General features: G+C 39.6%; 1 protein-coding gene across 9 annotated transcripts in view; it reads right to left on the reverse strand.

Annotated features, from left to right (window-relative positions):
* The window catches only part of FGGY (FGGY carbohydrate kinase domain containing), a 150,280-nt gene that overhangs the window by 39,115 nt on the left and 85,864 nt on the right, over positions 1-25,301 (reverse strand). For all 9 annotated transcript variants that reach the window (XM_074831891.1, XM_074831890.1, XM_074831896.1 and 6 more), the window contains 2 exons: positions 7,354-7,461; positions 3,949-4,010 (listed from right to left, as the gene is read on the reverse strand). In XM_074831891.1, coding sequence (XP_074687992.1) covers positions 3,949-4,010; positions 7,354-7,461 — 170 coding nt within the window. The remainder of the gene's footprint in view (positions 1-3,948; positions 4,011-7,353; positions 7,462-25,301) is intronic.

The raw sequence follows: 25,301 nt of genomic DNA on the forward strand, positions 1-25,301 counted from the left end.
AAAATGAAGTACACTTGGAAGACATTAAAATAACTAATTCACATCATTATTCACGTACTTTAAAATGTACTTTATGTGTCTTCCTGGACCTGAATTATGATAATTTTGAGGTCACAATCATTTTTTTCCCCTTGTTGTAAAAGTGGCCCTGTTTTCTATATCCCTAAAGACTGCACTGTAAGAAGTACATGCTAAGGACAAAGTCATTTTATTTCCAGTCTAAATCACAGCTTGACTCTTGGGAAGGAAAAGAAAGGAAAACTTCACTCAACCACAGACCTACCAGACATCCCAGCTTCTATCAGATCTCCATCCTGCTTGATTAGTCTCACAAGGATTAGCCATTCGTGCAGCTCTGATAGAATACAAGGACTGGACAAAAGAGGCTGAAGTTCAGCCAAATATGCTTAAAACCCACATAACCTTGGAACTACACTTTTTTCACACCTTTTAGGGGTTTTTTTCTCCATATAGATATGGGTTCAAGGCAGTACATTTGGACTGAGTGACTGGCAAAACTCTTCCAACACCTGCCAGTTGCAGTTTCTACCATGTTTGTGTTATACACAGTATTACACCATCAGCTCTCTGGAGCTTTTTCTTTCCAGTTCTATGAGAAGGTATCAGTAGCAGCTGGATCGGATTTGCAGAGTTGAGCACAAGCTACTGCTATTATAAAGGAACTATGTTGAAAGTGGAGAATAAGAAATCAGTGCAAGTTTGCCCAGGGTTATGTTCGTATTAGGGACATAACTTCAGAAAGCAACAAGAGGTTGGTATTTAATCTGTTCAGGAATCCTAGAAGATGCCAGCAGGTATCTTTCAGGAAAAAAATTCTAGAAAGTTTAGATTTCTAAATCTAAAAAAAAGCCTCTAAAACATCTAGAGGGACAGAGAATGGCCAAATATGATTATTATGTTCTGCTTGGAAGATCCCAGAATTGCTGATAGATAATGTGTGTGTCACTTCACCACTTTTTTTTCAGGAGCCATCTCTTTAGATGAGGAAATGGCACTGAGAAGTGAAGGAAAGGAAATTCTGTCCTAAAGCAGGAAGCACCAAAGGGCATATAATATTTGCTGTCAAACAGTTAGAAACTGTGATTCTAGGAAACAGAAGTATTAAACTTCAAAGCATACATTATCGTATTATTTCTTTTTTTATTTCCTCCTCTAGCCTACTTATACTGGATTTTACTGTATCAGTGATGGCTAGAGGTCAGACCTACACAATATATAGATTGAAGACCAAATGTGCTATCCACAAAGCAATTTCTGCAACTCACTGAACTGCATGAAAAAAACCTAAGTTTTGTTGCTCACAGAGTATGCCATTTAGTTAGACCAAATGCTAAATTTACAGCTGTCCAGACAATCCTCATGTAATTCAACCCTCTCCGCTTCCAGTAAAAGGGAAAAGAGAACATAGGAATAGTACTGGGAGGGTTGCACAAAACTGGTCTTCAGCTCAAGTGGTCAGTAGGGGCTGGTTTCTGGCAAGTCTGTCTAAGCCACTTGTGCCCTAACAAGTTACCACAAATTACTGAAACAGTGATAAACACAGCTTGCAAACTCCTGCTCCTGGTATAGGGACAGGAACAGAAATCTGCACAGTGAAGCTTCTGAGATCAGCTGCTCAGCAGGCAGTGCCATTGCTGAACCTGCTGATTAGCAGTGTTAGGAGCCTGGGAGAAAGGAAAGACAGGTTTAGGAAGGTAGAAGTAGGTGATAGGCAGCAGCAAGTAAGAGGCACGGATTTGTGACCTCAGATGTTGTTTTTAATCATCCAGACACGCATGTGCTTTTTGGCACTACAGAACCAGTTTAACTCTTCACAGTGTTGCACCTTGCATGGGAATTAAAGGCAATATGCAACTGCACACCTAAGGATGGAATTCCCATTTTGTGTTCTTTTGATGACCATTTGTGATGGCTGAACAGATATAAATTCCTACACCGACGCGGAGAATATACTGAACATTATAAACCAGATTCTCTGAAATATTCTGCTGAGATTCCCAGGCAAATACTTTATCATCATCGTCACCAACAAACCCCCAAAACAAGACACTATGTTCTTATTAAGTATATGACTTAATGTAAGTAAACATATAATCCAAAGTTTGGGCCAACACTGTTCACTAAAAAAATGCCTCACTCTTGTATAGCTACTGCTACTAGTCCCTGTGATAAGGCTGAAGCTTGTGCTCCACGTGTAGAAAGAAATGAAGAAATAAGGAGAAAAATTCAGTTTGAATTGCAAAGTTCCTGATTTTTGTTTGTTCAGATTAAATTATTTAAATTTAACAAATATTTGAGAAGGACAGGCAGAAAGAGGATAGGGGGAATTAATAAGAGACTTGTTTACTAAATTTATAGCTATCCAAACATTTCATTAGTAGAGTAATATCTGGAAAGCATTATAAAAATACCATTGAGGAAATTAACTTTAAAAAATATCATACTTTTTATAAAATAACATAACCCTCTTTATTAATGCTATCCTCCACAGTTTTACTAACTGCAGCAGACTCAGATCCAAAGTTGTGACACCATACACTCGGATAACATGGAGTTCTATTCCCGATACTCTGTCTTTAGAGTCCTGTTCATATCAAAATCCAAGTTTTTTGCACAATGAAATTAGTTGTGGTCAGTCAGTTCAGTATCAGACCTTGTATAGACAAGCAGGCTACTCTATACTCATTTTTCCAACACACAAAAAACGGTTTATCCTGGCATTATAGACTAAACTAATTGTTTGTTTTATACTTGTGCTTCATATGGGGGTACTGGGAAAATGGCCTGGAAGCCAAAATTTTGAGAAAAACTCCAGATCAATCCTTATTGCAAACATACACAGATGCGTTTATTTCCTGGTTTCCTTTTATAAAGAACAACAAAGAGAATTCTAGGAAGCATGAATCTATTTCATATTGAATGAAGTCCAATACCTTTCTGGGAATTGTGGTCAAGTTGTTACAAACAAGTAAGGCATTGAGCACTACAAAGCATGGCAGGGTCATCCAGAGAAACCAGGTAGCGTTATCCCCCCAGGGAAGACTGAAAATAACTCTATAACTGCATGTGCTTAATACATCCATCAGGACTAAACCTCGCCTTTTAGACCAGAGTGATAAACTGAAGATAAAATGCCAAGTTTTCTGTTGGTTTTTTTTTTTTTCTTTAATCTAAAGAGGAAAAAGAAATTAAAAGAGAATCAAATTTTCATCCAGTGTGCCTAACTCTTCAAGCTAAGATCTCTCTGGGAGTGACATGAACCATCTTAAAAGGAATCTAAGCCAGAATAGCTTGAGAAAGTCCAGATCTGGCAGAAGTGTCTGGACTGTCTTCATCCACTTCTAAAGCAGACCAAACTAAAATTCCACATCGCACACAGCCTCCTGCTCAAGGAATCTTGGAGTTACATCCAGTTCACTCCTACATCTTAAGTTTTGTCTGAAAATTCATCCTGGGTTTCTCTGCTCTATTTGTGCTGCCATGCAGAAGTTTTTTATACAGTGGCTATACCTTCCTTTAGACGACTGTTCCAATAATATTGAATAATATATTCCTAATTAAGCTATATCTCATCCTTGGAGCTTAATAGTGTCACCTACAAATTAAGACACATCATTAGCCCAAGGCATAAAGGTCTGCTGAACAGGGCTGACGCTACAGTATCAAGAAATACACTGGGCTGGGTATAAAAGAAGTTGAAAAGCAGACAGTTAATATCACCACTTGGACACACTGATGGTATGTGAGGGGAGTTTAAAGCTTTCATCATTGATCAATCTCCTGGCAAGCCTTTGTAAATACTTCCAACCCACTATCAGACTGTTAATTCCCCTGTTTCAGAATGAGGATACAGCAGTGCACTGCTGGGAATACAGCGTATCATCAATTTGTAAGGCAGGTATATGATAAAGAAATAAGAACAGTGACCTGGCTGCAGCTTTTGACTGTAATTCTGGGAAGGCGACATGGTCTCGGATCACATGATCTATCTGAAAAAGAGGAAAGCAACATTTTTGGGACGATTACATCTTAAAAATTCAGTCCCGGAAAAGGGTAATGCAGTGTCATAACTTTCAAAAGACAAGAGAGCTTCTAAATTACTCATGAGGTGTTAAGTCCTAGCCCTAGTGAAGCCAATGGCAAAACTCCCACTGACATTACTGGATTCAGGATTTGGCTTAAAAACAGTAAGAAAAAACAACCAATGCTGCACCAAAAGTAGGCAAAATGCTAAGCATGCAACTCTCAGTCAGAAGAGCAAGCTGAAAGGATGACTTTTTTCCTGTCCAGCACTACCTGAGACCATGTCCTCTAGTCTCTCCCACTCTTGCATGCATACCCTCACTGGAATTCTATCAGGAACATCTTCTTGGCCCAAACCCTTCTATATCAACTGTTACAATAAAACACCAGGTGTGTTGTCATCCTGATAGATGCTCCATATGTTCATTGCAGGAAACAAAATGTATAACCTGAAAAGCAATTATTGCTATAAAAAGAGATCAATACAGGCTCTGTCTTATACTAAATTTATAAATCAGCTTGTCCTTTCACTCCAGAGCGGCTACCGTTATTCACAAAGTATCAGACAGAGTAACATGGGCTTTTAAGGCAATAATTCAGCAGGTTTTGTGATCTCTTGATAATATCCCATCAAAGGTGACAGTAAAAGCTAAGGAGGCAAAACTAGAACTGCTCAAGGGCACTGAATATATTTGGCAATATCTATTGGCAGCAAACCACATGGGTATTTATTTTTTAACAGCATGAGTCTAGTCCTTAACCAGTGTAGCAAAACATATAATGAAGCATGCACCTCTGAACATAGTAATAAAAATATTGCATGCCTGTTCTTTCCGAGATTTGCATCAAAGACAAAGCTCAAATGTGCATGCATTAGAAACCAAGCTCAGGCCTGAATTTTGCTATCTTGTGTAATCTCTTTAGAACGTAGGAGCAGCTCATAAGTTCAGAAGGAAATCTATAAATAAGCATCACTTATATGTGTGTGTTGTGTTAAGAAAACACTTTACACAAAAATGTTACAGAAATTATAAAGTTAGATATTTAAACGCCCTTAATTCAAGACATGGCCACATGAGAGTTGCAGCTAGAAACCCTGTTCTGCTATTCCTTATATTACAGTTTGTAATGATGTCATGCCATCCTTTGTCTCTGTTGTGCAATATCTTTCTTCCTATAAATTTTGAAAATCCAGTGTAAAAGCCCATCTAATACACAAACAAACAAGCTTTTTCAAAACAAGCAGAGTTCTTAATTTTTCATTTGGACTCTGTCTGAACCAGTTTTCAAAATCCAACAGACTTTTTTCACAGCTGTATCAATAAATAATTAATTAGAGATTTTTAAAGGGAAGTGTATCAGTTTCACTTTCAAGAAGTTCAACAGACTGTTCAAATTTCATGAAAAGAATTCACCTTTGGGCATAGATCAAGCAATGAAAAGAATCCCAAAACATGTCAATTTTTTTTTTTGTTTTCAGAAAGCTTGAAGTATGAGAAAGCAGGATCTTAAAAAGACTACAGCTTTAAAATTACAAAGATAACGAATGCAACCTATCCTCCACACAGTGCACATACACTGTTTCTTCCTATGGCTCCCTGTGTGTTTTCTGTACATACAACCTCAAGAAAACCACATGAGATATTCTAAGAATGTTTTAATAAGACAGCTTCCCTAATATACCTAAAAGTACTTAGAGCTGATTTTTGCTATGGGCCCTAACAAGACCATACATTTTTTCCAGCAATTTCTTTAATGACTCAGGAATGTCTTGTTCTCTGGTACTAGAATGGAAAGGGGTTTTAAAATCACCTTTCTGAAATGCCCTAACTCTCATGTTACATTTTAAGTGTGGAACCACCCTGAGCCAGCCAAGAAAATACACTGACTTGCCATAACCTCTCTAGAGCTTAGTTAAGTGTCTTTACATGCTTTGGATTAAGCACATAGAGACTTCTCTCAAAAGAATTCTTACAAAGAAACACACAAGATTTGCCATTTTCCTTTTAAAGTGGTGGTGTTACAAGCAGTTAATTTAATTTTACTTCTGGTTGTAGCAGCTACATATAAAATGGGACTGTTTGGTTCTAGCCCCATCTTGACCTGCAAAATTTAAAGCACACACATCCCACCTGCTCTGAGAGCCCTCTAGGGATGGGTTGGGGATGGGATGGGAAGCGGCGGCGGCAGGAGAGGAAGAGGGATGACTCTTCCACTGAAGCTGTGACACTGTACAGAGAGGAATGTCAGATTCACGTGGCCAAGGAGAGAGCACAGGAGGGAACACCAATTCATAGCTCAGCGCTTAGGGTGTGTCTGGGCTTCCTGATCCAGGATTACTTCTGTTTCTCATTCAGTGACTGTTCCATATGGAATGTATAAATGCAGTGATGCCCCAATCTACTACTTCCTGGACAGGTACTCCGATCACCAGGCTTTAAAAAAGGTGGGTGGTGCTAGGTCTGAGTAAGAGCACAATTACGCCTGCAATTTGTGAAAGACTGAACCCACCTGTATGTTTGGTGAGCTTACAGAGGATCCCACAGGACTGGGCCCGCCTCCTGTAGTTTCTCAAGAGGAGCTTGGCACCTCACCCCGAAGGGCACTCAGTATTTCTACAGACTCAGCAGGGAGACACACAGGGAGCTTTAGAAGCTTCCAGGGTTAAGCAGCCACTAAGGTCTTGCTGACACTTTTGGACTCTAAGTCTCAATACTGTTTTATACATCTAGCCTTTCTTTAAATTGGACATCAGTGTTTGAGTTCTGACTGCCTCCCTGTAAATAAGGAAATTAATTTTTAGAGAATCCAGTCTGGTTTTAATTTTTATTGATAAATTAAATTAACCTAATATAGTTAGACTTTTTGCACTCAAGGGAAGAACTGAGGTGACAATATATGCAGTATCTATCTAGACAGGATAACATGTTAATATATTACTATTCTGGCCATACAGTACATCTTTCATTTATGCCCATCAATGAGCACAACTGTTCTGTATCTCAGTCTATCTTGGCCTCCTGATAAAGTAAAGAATGAATGCCTATTTGGTTGTAAAATAACAACAATAATTACCACCATCATTATACAAGGAAGACATGCCCTTAGTGCTCTGCCCCATATATAATCCCCTATCAGTATGCAAATGAACAGTTTGTAAGTGACATCAACTAATTGTTTATTGCAGTGTGGTATCTCCTATGATCTTACAGAGGTGTTTCACCTGAATCGACAGTGAAGGTATCCTGAATGATAGCAGTTATGGCAGACCTCCCATCTTGGAGTCTGTTTGTGTCTCCAAACACTTACCAGTTTTCCTGTAGCGCTTTGACCTCCCTCATTCAACCACAATCCAGGTACCATTGCAGAGAAATAAGGTCCCCAAACACCAGGCACAAAAATGGGTGTTTCACTGACCTGGAAAGGCAAGAGAGAGCTCTAATGAATCAAACTACTTGTCAAAGTAGGTATTTCACAACTAATGTTTAGCAGCTATCAGAGCCCAATAGTGAAAATGATTCTTGCTCCTCCATTGGAATTACCAACATGAGCGGAGATATATAGGTACAGATTTACTCTAAGGAGAATGTGGAGAAATATGTCCCCCATTTGCATCATTTTTAGGTGACATGCCACAGCTGCAGCTACTGATTGCACAACTGCTCCACTCACTCCCATTTATAGAGCAGCTCCGTCTAGCTATGCAAAAAGTGAGAAATTTCAGGAACAGAAGCAAGGAGATAGAAACTGCCTCGTTTCTCCAGAAGAACACCGTACTTAGAATGGACAGTTGGATACAACACTCTGCTTGCCTGTCAACAGAAAAAACAGCTAATGTAATCAGCAAGCAGTGTTTACAGAGCACTCATCCTGTATGTTTTCAGAGTTAAGAATCAAGAGAGAATCCTGCTGACAGTGAGATCCCCTGAGATCTGCTGTCAACTCCCGAGGCTTGCAGTGGAACCCCCAAGCACCAGTGCTCTCTCAGCACTGTCAGGAGTTAGGTGCCTTGGGTGGGAGCTGCAAGCCTGGGCTGGGAGAAAGGGGATTTGCTTGTATTAGCAAACAGGAAATATTTGCCTGGGTAAACACTGTATTCTGCCCCTTACTTAGGCTTAGCTTTACAGAAACCACTCCTTCCTTCACACCTGTGAACCCTTTCATCACAGCAGATATCTAAGCATTATCTCCCAGAAACTGAACAGGAGCGTATTCTACCACTTGCACACAAATATACCACCCACATATACAGTGACATCCTGCTCCTATGCAATATTATAGTGGTTAGACCACTCAGGATGTGGGCGATACTGCTTCACTTCCTTTTGCTGCTTCAGAAGATGCAAATTAGCAGATTATAAGGGTGGAGGGCATTTTCCTTCCTCTTATAAAACTGTTCCACTTTCAATAGACTAGATAGACTTTCTAGAGTTCCCTTCTGGTTCAGAAAGCAAGCCCAAGGAGGTACACTATCTAGTCTAGCGAGCAAGGCACAGCACATGACAGGGAATGGGGCAGGCGAACTTGAGTCCTAGTACTTGCTACTAAGACTCATTATGTATTCTGCACTGGCTGAACACCTATAATTCTTGCAGTGGGGGCTGGAGAAGACAGGTCATCCATCCCCTTGCAGGCTACCTGCTTCTCTTGGAAGCACGATTCATGTTTTCTCTTCCAGGAGCAGCAGAGGTATATACATTCAAGGTATATGCAGCCATGATTTCACTGGGAAAAGAGAACAGTAGTGCAGTCCTACACCATCACATGATGCATGCATGCACTCCTCACTAGTCCTCATTAATGGGATGGCTAAATCTGCAACTGTTGTTCTCTAGAAGGCGGGAAGTGCTCCAAGAGGAGGAAACAAGAGAATTCCCTAACAAAATAAGCCTGTATGTCTGCAATGCTGGAACGGCAAAAAAGAGAGGTCTTAGTCAATGGGATGATGGGTTTTTTTGTATTTAGACCTTGCTCTTCATTAGCAAAATTCTAGACCCATTGAAGGATTCTTAAGGTTTGCTATTGATTTCAATAAGGCCTGGACTTCACGTCAAAATACTTTTGAGGAGGAGTAATTAAAAATTCAGGCCTGTTTCTATTAAACTTGGTACACATTCTCCCTATATTTAAACAGGCCAAACTTTAAAGACAGTTTTTGCTAGCAACTAGGGAATATGCTCCAAGATGCAGTTTACTGGCATTTCTGCAGCACACATGTTTAGTAAATACACCAGCAGGGAGGTTTCTGCACAAACAATAGTCTGCTCAAGCCATAAACTTACATTACAGCTGATTCTTGTCATGAAGTTAAGTAGGAAAACAAAACAACAAAAACTGTTTTTTCAAAATGCATCCCACCAGTGTCAAGCAATCCTGATTTCTCTTAGGGACGCATCTAATGAATAAGAGAATCTTGCTCAGTTCTCCACTATCAGCTCTAATGCACTGACTTACTTTCGCTAAAGATGTATGCGTGCACATGTGTCTGTGTGCCTGCATAAGATTTTGGCTGGCTAAACCCATTAAAGAGCAAGAATAGCTGCACTGAATTTAAAAAGGCATTTATGACTCCAAGTGGATGAAGCTACGTCAAAAACATTGCAAAGACATTTGGTTTTGTTTTGTTTTCTCTTAAAACTACAAATTAATACAGCTTTGAGTTTTCAACACCTCTATGGGGCAAGCCTTCTTTTACAATTTCAATAACAAAATGAAGTGCAACAGAAAGCAATTCCTAAAATAACCTGCTTTTTAGACCAATTCCACATCACTGACCTTACTTAGAACACAGCATAAGGTCAAAATTCCCAGCTAGTATCCGCTCCGAACTAGGGATGGAAGCGTGCTGAGAACCCAAACGTCCCGTCTCACTCCCATCCTACAGCTGTGGACAAAACACGTGTCTGTACAGGTGGAAAGGAACATTTAGGGCAGAAGGGGCCTGGGTTTTTGAAGTCTCATTTCAAAATATTTTTGATGCAGCAAACTTTGAAGTACTCTGTACTGTGATTTCTGAAGGAAGAATCTAGCTACACCAGAGGCATCAAGCTTAAAATCCAACTGCTGTGTAGTCTGAAGAAACCAAATAGTCTAAGGCTATTAAAGGCACAAAGGTGCTTTGTGAAATCAGGGGAAGTTCTAAACATCAAGAAGGACAATATTTAAAATAAAGTAGTTTAAACAATAGTTTAAAAAACAAAAACAAACCCCAAACCCCAACCTTTCTTCTATCATTATAGATATTAATATTATAGATATAGATATCTATATATAATATATAATAATATAGATATAAATTTACCAAATTGTCCTACAAGTCTGATAACACTAAAAGCTTTAGATTAATTAAAAGACCAAACTCTCCCTGGAGTCAGTACTTCTGGCCTAGTATTCTGGACATCCACAGGAATTTATCAGGACAGGATATTTCCGTGCTGGCTCTTCTCAAAATACACTGAGACTTTCCTATCATCTTACAGCTGAAGTACCATTTGTACACATTCCAGCAAACTTTCAACACATAAACAGAGCAAACGAGGCAGTTGCGTATCGCCACACTGATGAACACAGCCAGTGCGGTACTAGGTTATCATTTTTTCTACTGTGGGAACTTTTAACTGGAATAAAGAACATTGGCTCTCATGCTGGGCTTTACTGATACTGCACATGGCATCATCAGATTTCCTGTTTCCTCCTTCCACTTAAAGAGTTTAAGTCACATTTTGCAGTCTTTGGGTTTTGATGCATGTGGAAAGTGAGAACATTGGGAAATAACACACTCCCCAAAACAGACATGAGTCTTTGAGAAGCAACAGGGTGAACATTCTTCTGTAGATATATGCATAAGAAATAGCAAATGGTTTCCATTTCTCCTCCTTGAAATATTTGGATGATGCTTAAGTTTTTCAAGCCACGCAGCAGCTGGCATTTGTATTTTCATAAGAAAAAGTCCAAATTCTGTTTGAGTATACATACCACCCAATCCCACTAAAACACATGACTAGACATAAGCGTAAGGTTGAAGAAATAGTGCAAAGTTTGCCGCCGAACCCAGAAGATAAGCACAATTTGCCAGACTCAGAGCTATTTTTGTTACACTAAATACCATGTCCTTTTCATAGCTTTCTATTGCCTTCAGACATTCTTACGATGATATAGGAGGATCAATGTGGTGTCATTATTTTTTTTCCTTTAATGAGCTTAAGAAAATCCTTAATCTTTTTAATAGAAAAACAACATCTGTTTTACATTTATGGGCAATTGATTTTTATTTTTAAAGCAAATAAGAGATGTCATCCTTTGAAAGTTAAAATATGAATTCAAAGGGAGCCTCAGATTTTCTGCCTTCTATTTAACTTAAATTCATCCTGTGACACACTCCTATTGTGAGCCATATGAACATCTATTTTTTTTTTACATATAGTGAAACTGAAACACAGAGAGGATATCCTCTGCTAGACATTACAATGATCTCTGCACAACACTTATTGCAGCAGGAATATGAAGATGGGAAATGAGAGAATCTGAACCTATTCACGCTTTGAGTCATAAGCAGCATCTACAAATATTTCAGTTGCACATATTCACAGGGAGACTATTGCCCTCATCTGTGATGATGCTTACTTACAGTAGTAGTATACTCGGATAAGAAATTCCACCTCACAGCTGTTCTATCTGTGGATGGGGAAGAAACCTGTGCAGGAAAATGCCACCTTTCCATGTCTCCCTAACACACACATTCCGGCTTGCTCAGCCCCTCATTTCAGATGAGATGAGCATTAAGCAGTTCCAAGATTCCTGCTCATTTGAAGGGAAAAAAAAAAAAAAAGTTCAACACCTTCTGAAAGGGAGAAGAACGGGGAAAAGTGCTGTCTGGGAGGATTTAACCTGTGTGCTTTATAACAGACCATGCTAATACGTAAGATATGTAAACATTATAGAGCAATCAGAAACAAATGAAATTATGAATTCAGTTTAACAACATTCAGCTGTGGTGCAACTGCCAGAAGGCACTTTTTGTTATGAATAGATCATTTGGATGAGTTACAGACCAGATTTCAACCCTGGCGTGTGCTAGGAAAATCAATGTCAAACTATCCAAGATCAGAAGGTATCAGCAGTACGTCTGGCAGCCCACAGAAATGAAAAATGTCTTTAAAATATATAATGCTATATAGAACTAAGCTAAAGTATGAAAAGACCTGCTTAAATGGCACTAATATGAGATCTGTAGTGCATTTAGTTTAGTTTAGCCCTTCCCACTTGCCTTTCCCTCTAAAACAAAAACAGAAAAAAAAAATCCACCCCTATTGTAAAAGTCTACACGGAAAAAAGCACTACTTACCACTTACAGGCTAACTTACAGCTCATGTTAGAGAATCAGAGGAGTCAGTGCCTTTAATCCAAACTAAGTTCAGCTTTCAGGACTGTCATTTGGTACAAGGAGTGGAACAGAACACAGACCTTCACAGACAAGAACCACCTAGGCATACAGCCATCCCATAAAATGAACAAATTGCAGTGTGAGATTTATTTTACTTAGCTTTGTTTTGCTAGACTAGCCATAATGATCAGGCACATGCTTGTGTTTCCTCCTCAGTTTTATGTAAATGTTACGGCAATCGGAGACAAGATAAAATAAAACACACCACACTGGTGAGAGCAGTTTTATGGAAGCATGAATTTCAGCAGAATTTTCTTCCTTAGTTGACACCATCTGTTGCTGGTGTAGGCTTACACAAATTCCTTACAATAACACTATCAGAGAATTTGGCTATTACCTGAACAAGTAAATCCTGATATTAACAAGGTATATTGTATCTTCTTCCATTTCATTTCTGCTTCCTAATATTTGGCCTCTGATATCTGGCAGCATTCTAGTATCATTATCAGATTCTCTATTTACTTGCAGTATGCCACAGAGAGAGAAAATAAAATTTCTGTGGAACTATTCTTGATTTACACTCACTTACATGAAAGCAAAATTATGCCTTCATTCTACTCTCCAACTTTTTTTAGAGTAACCATTTGCTAATGAGAAGCTAGGTCAGAAAATTTGTTTGAAAATCACCTCACTTATCAGCTGCTATAGCCAGAAATTCAGAATAACAGCTGCTTTTGTTAGGCTAATGCAGGTATGAAAAAAGATCTAAGATATTAACGGAGGGTAGGGAAAGAAACAAGGAAAAGCAGCGTATCAGTCACCAACTAATAAATGCTCTTTACAGTTCTGGACTTTGATCACTGACAAGTCAAATACTTTCATTAACTTCTCTGCTGACTTTTAACTTTCAAAGTTTCTGACTGACTGTGGATTGAGAATACTGACATTCATTCAATTCAGGGGTTTTACACTGATGCATAAAATCCTGTATTAAGAAAACTGTATCATTTTGCTTCTGCTGACAGATGGGTCTTATATAGCTATTCGACCACAACTCTCTGACAAAGAATGAAAGAGATTCATAAAAAAAGGAGAGAATTCAAAGGGAAACCCAAGAATGTTTCATTTCTAGGTTTCTGGTTCAAACCTAGGTCATAGCAATAGCTACTGAACGTGTGATTTAATAACAGCACTTTCTGGTGGTATATATATTAACTGGGTGGACTTGGGGCATGCAATTATATTTTCAGTGAATTGATGTCTACTCTAAAATTGCCATTCTGGCATTATTTCTCACACACTAAATGGGTTTAAAACTAAGCTTCCCCGTAACTGTGGAGACAATTCTGTATGTTAAGCCTATGGTGAGTACAGTCAACTTCTTAAAATATATTTATTATTAGCAGTAATTACATATTAAACACATAACAGCATTCAAGCTTTAGCCTGATAGAAAATATATTTAAGAAAATAAGGTCTTGGAACACAAGAAATGTACTTCAGAACACAAAGGAAATTAAAATTTATTAATATTCCAATTCTTATAGGTCATATACCACCAGTAATGTATTTGATTATATTTTAAGCTTACTTCCCCTGGTCATCATCAGTTTGCTATGTAGCTGCACAGCTTGTGGTGGCAAGTCACATAGCTCTCTTCCACATGACAGGCTGGCATCCCTTGGGCCATCCACAGTGACAGAGGTGCTCTGCCATGATATTAAGACTAGGCCCCCAAAATTTTTGTACAGAGCTAGATTTATCCCACTGGAAGCATGGAAGTTACTTGAGCAACACCACCACAGATACAGAACATGGACTTTGGGATTCTGCCTGAACACATCCATCCACAGATGATTTTGGTAATCTGTTTACATGCAGTTGAAGAATTCTGGCTTATGTGATGAAATCACTTTCATAAATGCCTTGCTCAATACGCACTCCACCATTTGTTGCCAAGGCTCTGTCACAGGTTTACCGAACCCAGAGACCTGAAAAGTTACTAAACCTTAGGGACTCCCATTGAGTTATAAGAATGGCAACAGAATGAATCAAAGCAAAACAAAATTGTCCAACTATGTCTATCAAGGTGGTGCAACCCAAAAAAAAAATATTCAAAGACATCAGGCAATATTTTTGCAGTATAAGATACTGCACGATAAGATTTCTGACTGTGGAGCCAGGCAAGGTTAAAAGAGACAGAAAGAAAGGCAGATATTATCCAAACCAGAAAAAAATCATGCGAGAGAATCAAAGGGTTCTGGGCACTGCCCAGAGCATAAACTTATGGCTAGAGAGTGGCCTGTGGTAGGACAGTTGAAACAGAAACATGTATTCAGTATTATTTTTTTTCCCCAAGTAGGTTTCTTTTGTGTTGGCTTTAGTAAAGACATGTTTTTATGTCACCCGTGTCCCCTCGCTGCCTTTAGTCTCATGGGAGGTAAGCGTTACAGGCGACTGCTCGCAGGACTGGAGCTCTGGCAGAGGCATAGGTGCCTATTTAGTTCTCAGGGCCTGAGAAAATTGGCCTGAGGGGTCTCAGAGGAGAGTTTACACCCAGAAAGTGTAACTGAGAGGCTGAGAGAGAGGACAGTGATACTTCTTCTTTACACACCACGATAACATTAAGAATACACATCCAGCCCATTTCAGTCCAGCAGCTCAGCAAGGTTCCAAGTGCAGCAGACCCACGAAGGAGATGTATGACAATATTAAAACAAAGACCTTTCTGATTTTGCTGCTCATTCTGCACTTGGTAATATCAGAAACTTGTATAACAAAAATCAAACCAATCACAACAATACCCTTAAGCAAAAATTACCAGAATTAGAAACATACAGAGAGTATGCATCAAAATGCAGACTGGGATCTGAAATTTCTGATGATGATTTGGAACTTGTATTCCAGTTCAATCCCTGCTTTAGTTATTTTCCAGACAAAACTTTCAGTACAACCTAAAACTAGGAGACAGAGATGAATTCTTAGGGACTACTGTTACCTCTTATTCCAAATAGTAACCCTTATGACAAGGGCAGCAAAATGTGAATGACACGCATGCAAAACTATTTCTAATTTTCTAAATTTTCCATAAAACATTAACTGGTCTACAAACTATAGACCAAACAAGGTATGTGATTAATGCCCAGTAAAGAAACCACACTCGCAGGGCGACTTGACTGCCTCATGTCTGAAAATATTTCAGGTGAGTTATGCGATGGGACTATATACTGCACAACCTGGCTTTATATCTAACAAGAATTAATTAGAGGAAAACTTCACTGAGAATATTAAACATTTCCACTGTGAGATTTTTATTCAAGGATAAATAAGGAAAGGTATTTGAAAATTTTTTAAATCTTATGATTTTTAATGAAAGCATATGTTGAATTACAATAATATTAGTTATTAAACTTGTACTTAATTTATATTTATGGGTATAAAGAGAAATTCATCTGGACCAGTGCTTCCAGCCCTGGGAGCCAAAGCCCCAACTTGTACAAACGCGCACATTGGCCATCAACTTCCATGGAGATATGCTGATTTTTACTGTCTGAAGATCTAGCCTACCACTTTTATTTAAACACTTAAATAAGTACTCTGATTTTCGAAAAGGCCAAAGACCCACATTTCCCATTGATTTCTGGCTCAAGAACTTAGAACATGAAGCCAGCTGTTTAGGTATCCAAATGTGGACTTGGGCACCTACCCTTAGGAAGTATGTTTGCCCTAGTTTTTTAGTGTCTATAATTAAGAATGCTAGCAAATGTCCATACAGGTGAGACATCTCTTCCAACAAGGGAATACTTAGATACAAAAGAAGAAGGAAATCTACCTATTTCTGCATGTTCATGTTCTCCATTTCCAAAAGCAGGGAACAAGAGAGTTCTTGAAGACAGATCCTGCAGTCAACTCTTTGTCTCTAAGAACATCACACACATCCTTAGGCACACTTCAGAAACTGAGAACTGGACACGACTTTACTAGACATGCTCCTCACCAAGGGGGATGACTGCAAACTCAGACATTTACTGCTCTAAAACTAATCCACCAGCAGAAACTATAAGGTTTCCTCTCTCACCCAGAGGATCCTGGTTTTTAAAACAGTTAAACACATCAATTAAAATGGTTTTTAAAACTGACAACAAAAAAAAATCAAATTTAGCAAAAAAACCCCACCTTGTTTTACTCAGCTGTATTTTATTTTACCTTTTAAAATGCAATAGCTCAGGCCCTTGCCAAGAGCAGGGAATGCACAAGGTCACAGGCTGCACTTGTATAAGCAGATTTTCTGGATGTCTGCCACCAGAAGCCAGTTTGAAGTTGCATTTCTGAGAAAACCTTCTGACAATGGATGCTATAGGGCTTAACTCACTCATTGTACTCGTTAACAGAGCAACGGATGTCTCTAGACAGTGGCCCATTTTTTGATAGCAGTCAGGTCCAGTCTCTTCATCTGAGCTGGCTGCGGGGTATTTTATGCTTTTTTTCAATATGCTGCATCAGTTTTCAGCCAATGGTATGTACGGTATTAGTATGTCTTAGGGTACAGCCACATGAATAAGTTATTATGGGCAAAACTAGGAGGTCAGTTGCCCAGCAAAACCACCTCTACTCATCGTCTTTCTGTGGTGTATCGTGTGACAGATCCCAGGGACCTCGCACATTCCACAGGAAACCAGGGCCAGGAGTGCTACTGCAGAGTTGCTGACATCGTGCAAATACACACTATAGATTAGTCAGTTAATTTCTTCATCTGCCCGTACTCTTATTACTTGATCATACAAAAGGATTTTAAAATTCTGTTCTTTTTTTTTTTTAAATACTAATCTTATCAAAGAAGGCTGCAATGATATCAGCCTGCAAATATTAACCAGCAAAGCCAGACAACTGAGATTTGTTTTAAAAAGAATCATATTTTTCACATTATAAAATCCTGCCATTTTCCCAAGGGGAAAATACAGTGAAGGACTGGTACCTCTCTCTCCTACTGTAAACTTTTGACTTCCTCTCTTTGCATTCAAAGCTCCAAATCCAGAAGCAGAATATAAAGAGGAAAAAATGAAAATTATATCAGAAGCAAAATGCTCTTCATTTTGTTTGCCTTACAATTATCTATTTTAAAATGGTGAGATGTTAATAAAATACCACTTCTCTGCCAAAAAATGGATTTTTATAAATCTCCTTTTCAGCCAGGAAAAGATGTTAGTAAAATGGGAGACAGCAAGACAGAGAGAGAGAGAAGAAGATTTCAAGCGTGATTAAATCAAATAGTGTGAGTATATATTTTATTTTCACTATATATTGTCTACCTCATCAGGGCAAGGAAACTCAACTGTAAGGAAGTTGAGTTTGACTCCCTGCATTTAGGGCTACATTAAACCTTCCCTATCAATTTTCTCCTTGCAAGGACAGAACAAGAATGGAGTGGGTGCTCCAGTTCAGAAATGGTACTGAAATCCAAACAATGTATGATACTGAGCCACTGAACTCTCACATGGCTGCCAGCAATATCCTTGTAGCTCCTTCCCATTGAAAAAAACCTTCTCCCTAATGAAGAGTCCCTCCCCATCTTTCCTGTAGCCCCTTTAAGTACTGGGAGGCCGCTCTAAGGTCTCCCTGGAGCCTTCTCTTCTCCAGGCTGAACACCCCCAACTCTCTCAGCCTGTCCTCACAGGGGAGGTGCTCCAGCCCCCTGAGCATCTTTGTGGCCTCCTCTGGCCCCACTCGAGCAGGTCCGTGTCCTTCTGATGCTGGTGCCCCCCAGAGCTGGACCCAGCACTGCAGGGGGGGTCTCACGAGAGCGGAGCAGAGGGGGAGAATCCCCTCCCTCGCCCTGCTGCCCACACTGCTCTGGGTGCAGCCCAGCACATAGTTGGCTTTCTGGGCTGCGAGTGCACATTGCTGGCTCACAGTCAGTTTTCCATCCACTAATACCCCTAAGTCCTTCTCCTCAGGGCTGCTCTCAGATCACTCGTTGCCCAGCCTGTACTTGTGCTTGGGATTGCCCCGAACCATGGGCAGGACCTTGCACTTGGCCTTGTTGAACTTCATAAGCAGGCCCACCTCTCCAGCCTGTCCAGGTCCCTCTGGATGGCACATCCCTTCCCTCCAGTATGTCGACCACACCACTCAGCTTGGTGTCATTGATGAACTTGCTGAAGGTGCACTCGATCCCACTGTCCACATCACCAACAAAGATGTTAAACAGCACCAGTCCCAACACCCACCCTGAGGACACCACTCGTCACTGCTCTCCACTTGGACACGGAGCTGTTGACCACAACTCCTTGAGTGCGGCCATCCAGCCAATCCCTTATCCACCAAGTGGTCCATCCATCAAATCCATGTCTCTCCAATTTAGAGACAAGGATGTGGTGTGGAACAGTGTCAAATGCTTTGCACAAGTCCAGGATATTCTCATTATCTCTCTCTATGCCATAATAAAGGAGTTGTGAGGAGGATTAGAGATATCACAAACACATGATCCATGACCCACTGTTTAAAAGGAGATGACGCACCATGGAAAAAAGGTGCAAGGAAGTGTTAGGAGATGGGATGCATCTCTCAGCCACCTCACCTTATCTTAGGAGTGCTCTGGTCACAGAAGCTGAGAGGGCCGCATCTGAACAACATGTTCTTCAAGTCATGTTTTAAGTGTTTGCTGAAATTTGCCTGCTTTTTGCGAAAGATGGGAGCTGTAATAGGACAGGAGTGTTTGGAAGCTGACCACTTAAAAGCACAAGCTAGAAGAGGAGCATGGCTTAATGGTATCTGTATCAGCAGTATTAAGTAATCACCCTACCATGCTACCTGTAGCCAACTTGCGAGACAAACAATTAAAGAGGGGAAATATAAAAATCAGTGTTCTGGAATAGACACAAACTTCTCGACCTTCTATGAGACCCACGAAGAGCTAACAGATTTCTGCCAGCTATCTCCTGACCATTGAGTGATGACTTTACTGACCCACTGTGAGCACCAGACTCATGTTTGCATTCATGTGGGTAATCCACCCATAAAGCACTAAAAAACTCTGAGTCATACATATGAATCAGGGTCACTAACCTCACATGTGATAGAAGAGAATGGCAGGTTGGGGTTAGGTAGCTCTACCATCTTGGAAGCTGGATCCTGAGACTCCTGTTATAAAGAGGCAAGTCCTGAACGCTGTTCAGGTAAAACTGAAACTAATGAACAGAGAATCTGAGCAATAAGATCTATCCTTCAAATTGAGCAGCAGGCAAAAAGACCAAGATGGTAGAAAAGTACTCCTGACCAATGGGCTGTGATCCAACACATGATATTCTATAAAGATATAAACTAAAAGGTGTTAGAGAGGTAGATATTCTTGTTTTCTTTGTAGAAAAATGATGCCGTTTTCTTTACAGAAAGAAGAGTTTTATGAGGCCCTCTCAGATGGTTGAGACACTGGACCCAAGAACTGAGAACTGTCCCCAGACAGGGGCTGGAGCAAGTGGATCAAACAACTTCTGTATCAGTACAAAGAGAGGCCAGGAGGGTCTAGAGAGTAGTTTCAGATTAACAGATAGGTCATTCAGAGTCATATATGAGATAGGTCTCCAGGAGATCACAACGGGAGCAGAGAGAAGTCTAAGCACAACATCCACTCCTAGAACTGTCCCTAGATTTGCTCTCCCCAGACACAGCAAAACAATACTGGTGTCCTCAACAGAAAATCTGCACCCCTGTAAGTTTTTATTCCTTGGGTGTGAGGTTAACCTCCTGTGTTTATTCCCGGAAGCAAACTTGGAACTAAGCCTGGGACAACTTGAGAGTTTCAGCTCTGGAAGAAGTTAAATAACAGTGAATACATGCGTAATCATTCCAGACTCATTCATGTCCACCATTTCTATCTGCCTAAATCAGAGATGCAAGAACTTCAAATGTTTTATCAGGGACCCTGACCAAATGCTCAGCTTTGAAACAAAACCTTTAAAGTAGATGAATTTTGACTGTTCCAAGCTTGAATGTTCATATACATTTACTTCTGCCTTTTACCAGTATCCATTAACGCTAAGCATATTTTATGTTTCAGCTTGGGAAATATACAACAGGCACATAGTAGCATATCATCCTTTTCTTTGTATTCCCAAAGGTCAAGGTTTCTTACATAAATTGGCAAAAAACAACCTTTAATCTGTTAAATTGCTTTCAAGATCCAAAACAGAAAAAAAAAAGCCCACATTCACGATGGATTCAGAAGCTTTTTGCTAAGCACTTAAGCACGAGCAGTTCTGCATTGATTTATTTTATTGGTTTATTTATTGAAATGTCTGGATACAGATATACAGATTAACCTTTTTTTTTTCCTCCTCATATTTACTGTGTCGCCTTCCTTGAAATGGGAACTACAAGTGTTTTGATAAATGGACTGAAAGGTTGTCTGGTTACACCATAGCTTCTACTTGTGTCCTCTGCTGAAATGCTATTATGTACCCTTCTAAAGCAATGCTGCTCCATGACTCACAGCAGTTACTTCTGTGCCTCTCATAACAATACCTCACTGGGGATATAGGGCCTCACATGAGCCAGAACAATTTATACCACCCATTTATTTTTACTTCTCTTCCAATGATAGATACTCACTGTCACAAAATGCCAGTTTATGTGAAGATTATAAATCTTCCAGCACAGACAACTATCTGCAGGTCATTTTAAATATACACTTTATAACACTACTATTTGCTGCTATGGGTAAATTAAATTCCTGAAAGCTCATCACAATATGAACTAACTCTTCTCAGTGTTTAAAAAAAATAAAATCAAAAAGCCAGACCAAAGATCCATATAGTCCGCTAACTTGTTGTTAAGAGTGGCCATAACAGATGGTTTAGGGAAGAGCACAGGAACAGGGTGAGCATACAATCATTTTTCCCCACAACGTCCTCCGAGCCTCCAAGTGAGTTGAAGTTCAAGCAAATTTCTGTTCTTACCTCCGATCAACACAAGAGACCAAGTCTTCAAAAGTGACTGAGATTGCAAACAAAACACATTTTTCATGAACGTTAGCAATCTCCTAGTAAAAAGTTTCATTTATGCATTAGAAAATTAATATAATGCTGCCTTGTAGATCTATATAAGTCTTCGATAAGAACACTGAGGTTTAAGTGTCTCATATTCCTTTAGCTCACAGACCCTCAACTTCAGTTCCGTGTGTTCCTAAACAAACACACCTCAGATACCACTTGCAGCACTACCTTATTTTATGAGACTACTGAGACCTCATCTGAACCTGAAAGGTTAGGAACTGTGCATCAGAACAGCTCTATCACAAGTACTGGCGGATGCCACATCTCACTCACCAGATACAAAAACAACCCCACCTCCAAATAATACTCAAGAAAACCCCACCAAGGCTCCCAGACAAATGCCTTGTGCAGTCCAAGGCAGGCCCAGTCCTTGCCACTGTGGCTAGAAGACAGCAGTGTGACGTGTTGGGCCAGCATGGGAGTAGAGGGTCTATGTAAGAGGTTTCTAGTGCTGACCTTTTCCCAAAGAGCTGATGGCAGAATTGTGAATTGTAGGAAGATGTATGAGCTATCCTGTCTCACATGCTTTCCTGGAGATTGTATCACAAGATCCTTGTCTTCTCTTGAAAGGTATTTTCATAGTTATCTCTAATACACACACTGAACAGTCTAAATCTTGATAATCCCAATCCAGTCAACTCATTGTATCAGATGTTGACAATCCTGAAGAACTTGGAGCTTAGTGGCCAATGTGACAGAAATTCAAGGCAAGGGTGGGAAAGAAGTCTCAGATGTGGCATTTAAACAGGAAACTCAAGGGTGTTTTGCGTGTAAGTATTACTCCTAACCTTATTGTTTATGAGGGAAAATTATTCTTTAAAACCTGCAGTTCTTACTGCAATCAATGGGAAATATCAAGGAAAACCAAAATCTTTTCAAATGAGTTCTGGTGTATTTATCTATCTTGGATGCTCTTCCATGTACCTTAAGGCCTTTCTTGCCTTATTGCATAATACAGTTAATTTTAGAGATTTATTTTCATTTTTCACCATTAGGTAAGTATTCCTTCTATATTAGTGAAGGCCACTACCAACAATAGTATCATACTTACAGGTAAAATAAATCTTCATCTACAATACCCCTGAGTTACTGGAAGCAGATTTACATTATATGGGATATGCTATCACACGCTATTTTAAACATATTTTTAAACATCTGAATAACTAAATGGGTAAATCCTGAGAACCTTACTTGGTGTTTATTCAGCCCTTACTTACTGAGACAAACTCCCAAGAACAGAGTAAACACTGAGAGAGGACCTCAGGCCTTCACCCACAGTTATAAACAATGAACTCAGCATAAACTGTGATCCTGGCTGACACTGGGAGAAAAGCAGCAGCTAATGCTTCTCCTCATTTTGCTTCCAGAATGATTATATGAAATTTACTTTTTCCCTAATAAAAGTTGCCCCATCTAAGATTTTCCCCCACCCACAGCCAGAGCAGCAACAGGAAACTTAGATGAAGAACTACTGATTCATGAGAGGCTGAATAAAATTGGAAATGGAGAAAAAAAAGCCTTAGTAAGAGGCCTACTGCCCAAATAGTGATGAATTTTGCCTGACTGGGGGATTTGTTGATGTTAAGAAAACTAAAAAGATACTTAGAAATACCACTGCATCTAGACCACGTTGGACCATGGAGTCCTTAATACCCAGCACTCACACACCACACCTTTCATCAGCAAGATGTCTGTCTGCACAGCTTCTGTTTCATGCTCATATTGCAAGTGGGTAAACTAAGGAAAGGCAACAATCTGACAGAATCATACCAGCAAACCAGCAACACTAAACAAAATCTGGGATTTTGACCCCAAATTCCACACTACTCATTGCAAATAATGCTAATTCCAAAATTTTAAAACTAACAGAAAACTATTAAGTTGTTTTTCATACAACTATTGTATTCCCTTGAAAATTCTATTTAATTGTTTCAGGGCTCAGAAACAACCTAACTGATGACCAAGGACATCCCTTATCATATCTAATTTCTTTTATATTTTAGTTATTCTTTTACAGTTCAGTTAAGTTCTTGTAAGAAAAGGAGCACAAAAGGGAGTCCCTTCTGTTCACCATGAGATCTAGACACACAGAATAAGCAGGATGTTTAATAAATCATGCCTACTCACAAAAAGAAGATGAATAGGGAATCTGGAAAGGCCATTCATTATACATAAATATGCCTGTGATCTGAAAGAAATCCCCTATCCAGATCTCTTCAGAACACTCAAGGAAGACTCAAGTTTGCTCCAAACTGTGGGCTTCAGGCTAATACAATGCTTCTGGGTCTAGAGAGCAGCAATCAGAATTGGTTAGTTTGCAGCGTTGATGACAGTGTTGTATCTGTCAAATTTGATATCATCACTCTGAAGAATATAGAAAAGGAAAGACAAAAATCTTTTACATTGAAGGGCCACCGCCGCTGCTGGACTTCTGTGAACAAAAACGAGAATAACGATACATAAAAAACAAATCAAAATTATGTTGCTTTATCCCATCCCCTACAATGGGGTGATGCTATGCTATCTGAACATCAATGAAGGAAGACAATTTTATAACTTTCCTAGCTACAGAATCTAGAATGCAACCTCCTTCCTACAAGAGAAGAAAAAAAAAATACCCAAAACCCTATTAAAATATACAATATAAAGGTGCAAGGTGCTAGTTTCTAGAGCTAGATCTACTAGCAGGTAACCTTCAACCCTACAGTGCTTTCAGTAGAGAGGCCCAAATTAGGCAGCCAAATATTTCCAGCAGCCAGACCAGATAAATCTTACTAGTGTCAGCATAAGGACATAAGAAGCTCAGTCTCTTTTGCTCGTTCTAAGGCAAAACATGGGAAAAGGAGTGAGGAACAGGAGAGGAGCCCTATTAGACAGACCTGAAGGAAGCCCAGTACAGTCTTTTATATTCGTTGTGTTTACACCAAACAGAATAAAAAATCCAAGGAAGGAAGAAAACAGCTCTCTGGTTTACACATTGTTTCTCGTATAGTGCAATATACTATTGTCTGTAGTGTGTAAATGCTGTCATTTCAGAACACTGAAAAACTTTGCAACATAGAAGGCAACATTTCCAACTCAGATGTCATACGCTCCCAAAGCACTGGATAGGTGCAGTCTGTAAGACTAAAGACATAACAAATAAAAACCTACTTAAACTGTGAATTGCCTCAGTCTCCCACCTAATAAACCTGGAATAACAGTTCCTACTCTCTCACCACCCCCACATTCACTGTTGCAAAGAACCCCAAGACCACCAAAGAGAAGACACTGCAGAAAGGCTTTGTATTATAAACCCAACACCCAAATACACGGCTCTGTGTCACACAGGGTAGTTTGCAGCTAACCACAGTATGGAAACCACTGCATCTGCTGGAATTTTCAGAGCAAGCATTTTCACTGATGTCAGTGAGACGTCTCTAGAATATCAGCCTTCATATAGTCTCCAAGCAGAATATTTTTCAAAGCGTTCACTCTGTCCACATCTATTCTTTGAGTCTTTGAACTCAAATGATCTGGTCACAAAAAGGAAGGAGAGTTGACTGTACAGTTTTCTGGAAATGTTACTAACCATTGTCTAGTTTATGCTAGACTGTAGTGCTTTCAGCTACATTCCCCTGAACAGGTTGATTACCAGCAAAGAGATGGGGTGCAAAACTTGGATGTCTCTTGACAAACATACAACAACCAGGAACGTCCCTTTCTCCCAGTCACCAAGGCATACCTGAGCTTTGAATTATGTCAGGCCAGGAACAAAGGAATCTTGCTCATAACAGAAACTTTTAATAACACATTTACTGAGAAAGCCTCCCTTTCATCTCTGC

The sequence above is a fragment of the Strix aluco genome, chromosome 8, assembly GCF_031877795.1.
Source record: "Strix aluco isolate bStrAlu1 chromosome 8, bStrAlu1.hap1, whole genome shotgun sequence".
NCBI classification, from domain to species: Eukaryota; Metazoa; Chordata; class Aves; order Strigiformes; family Strigidae; genus Strix; species Strix aluco.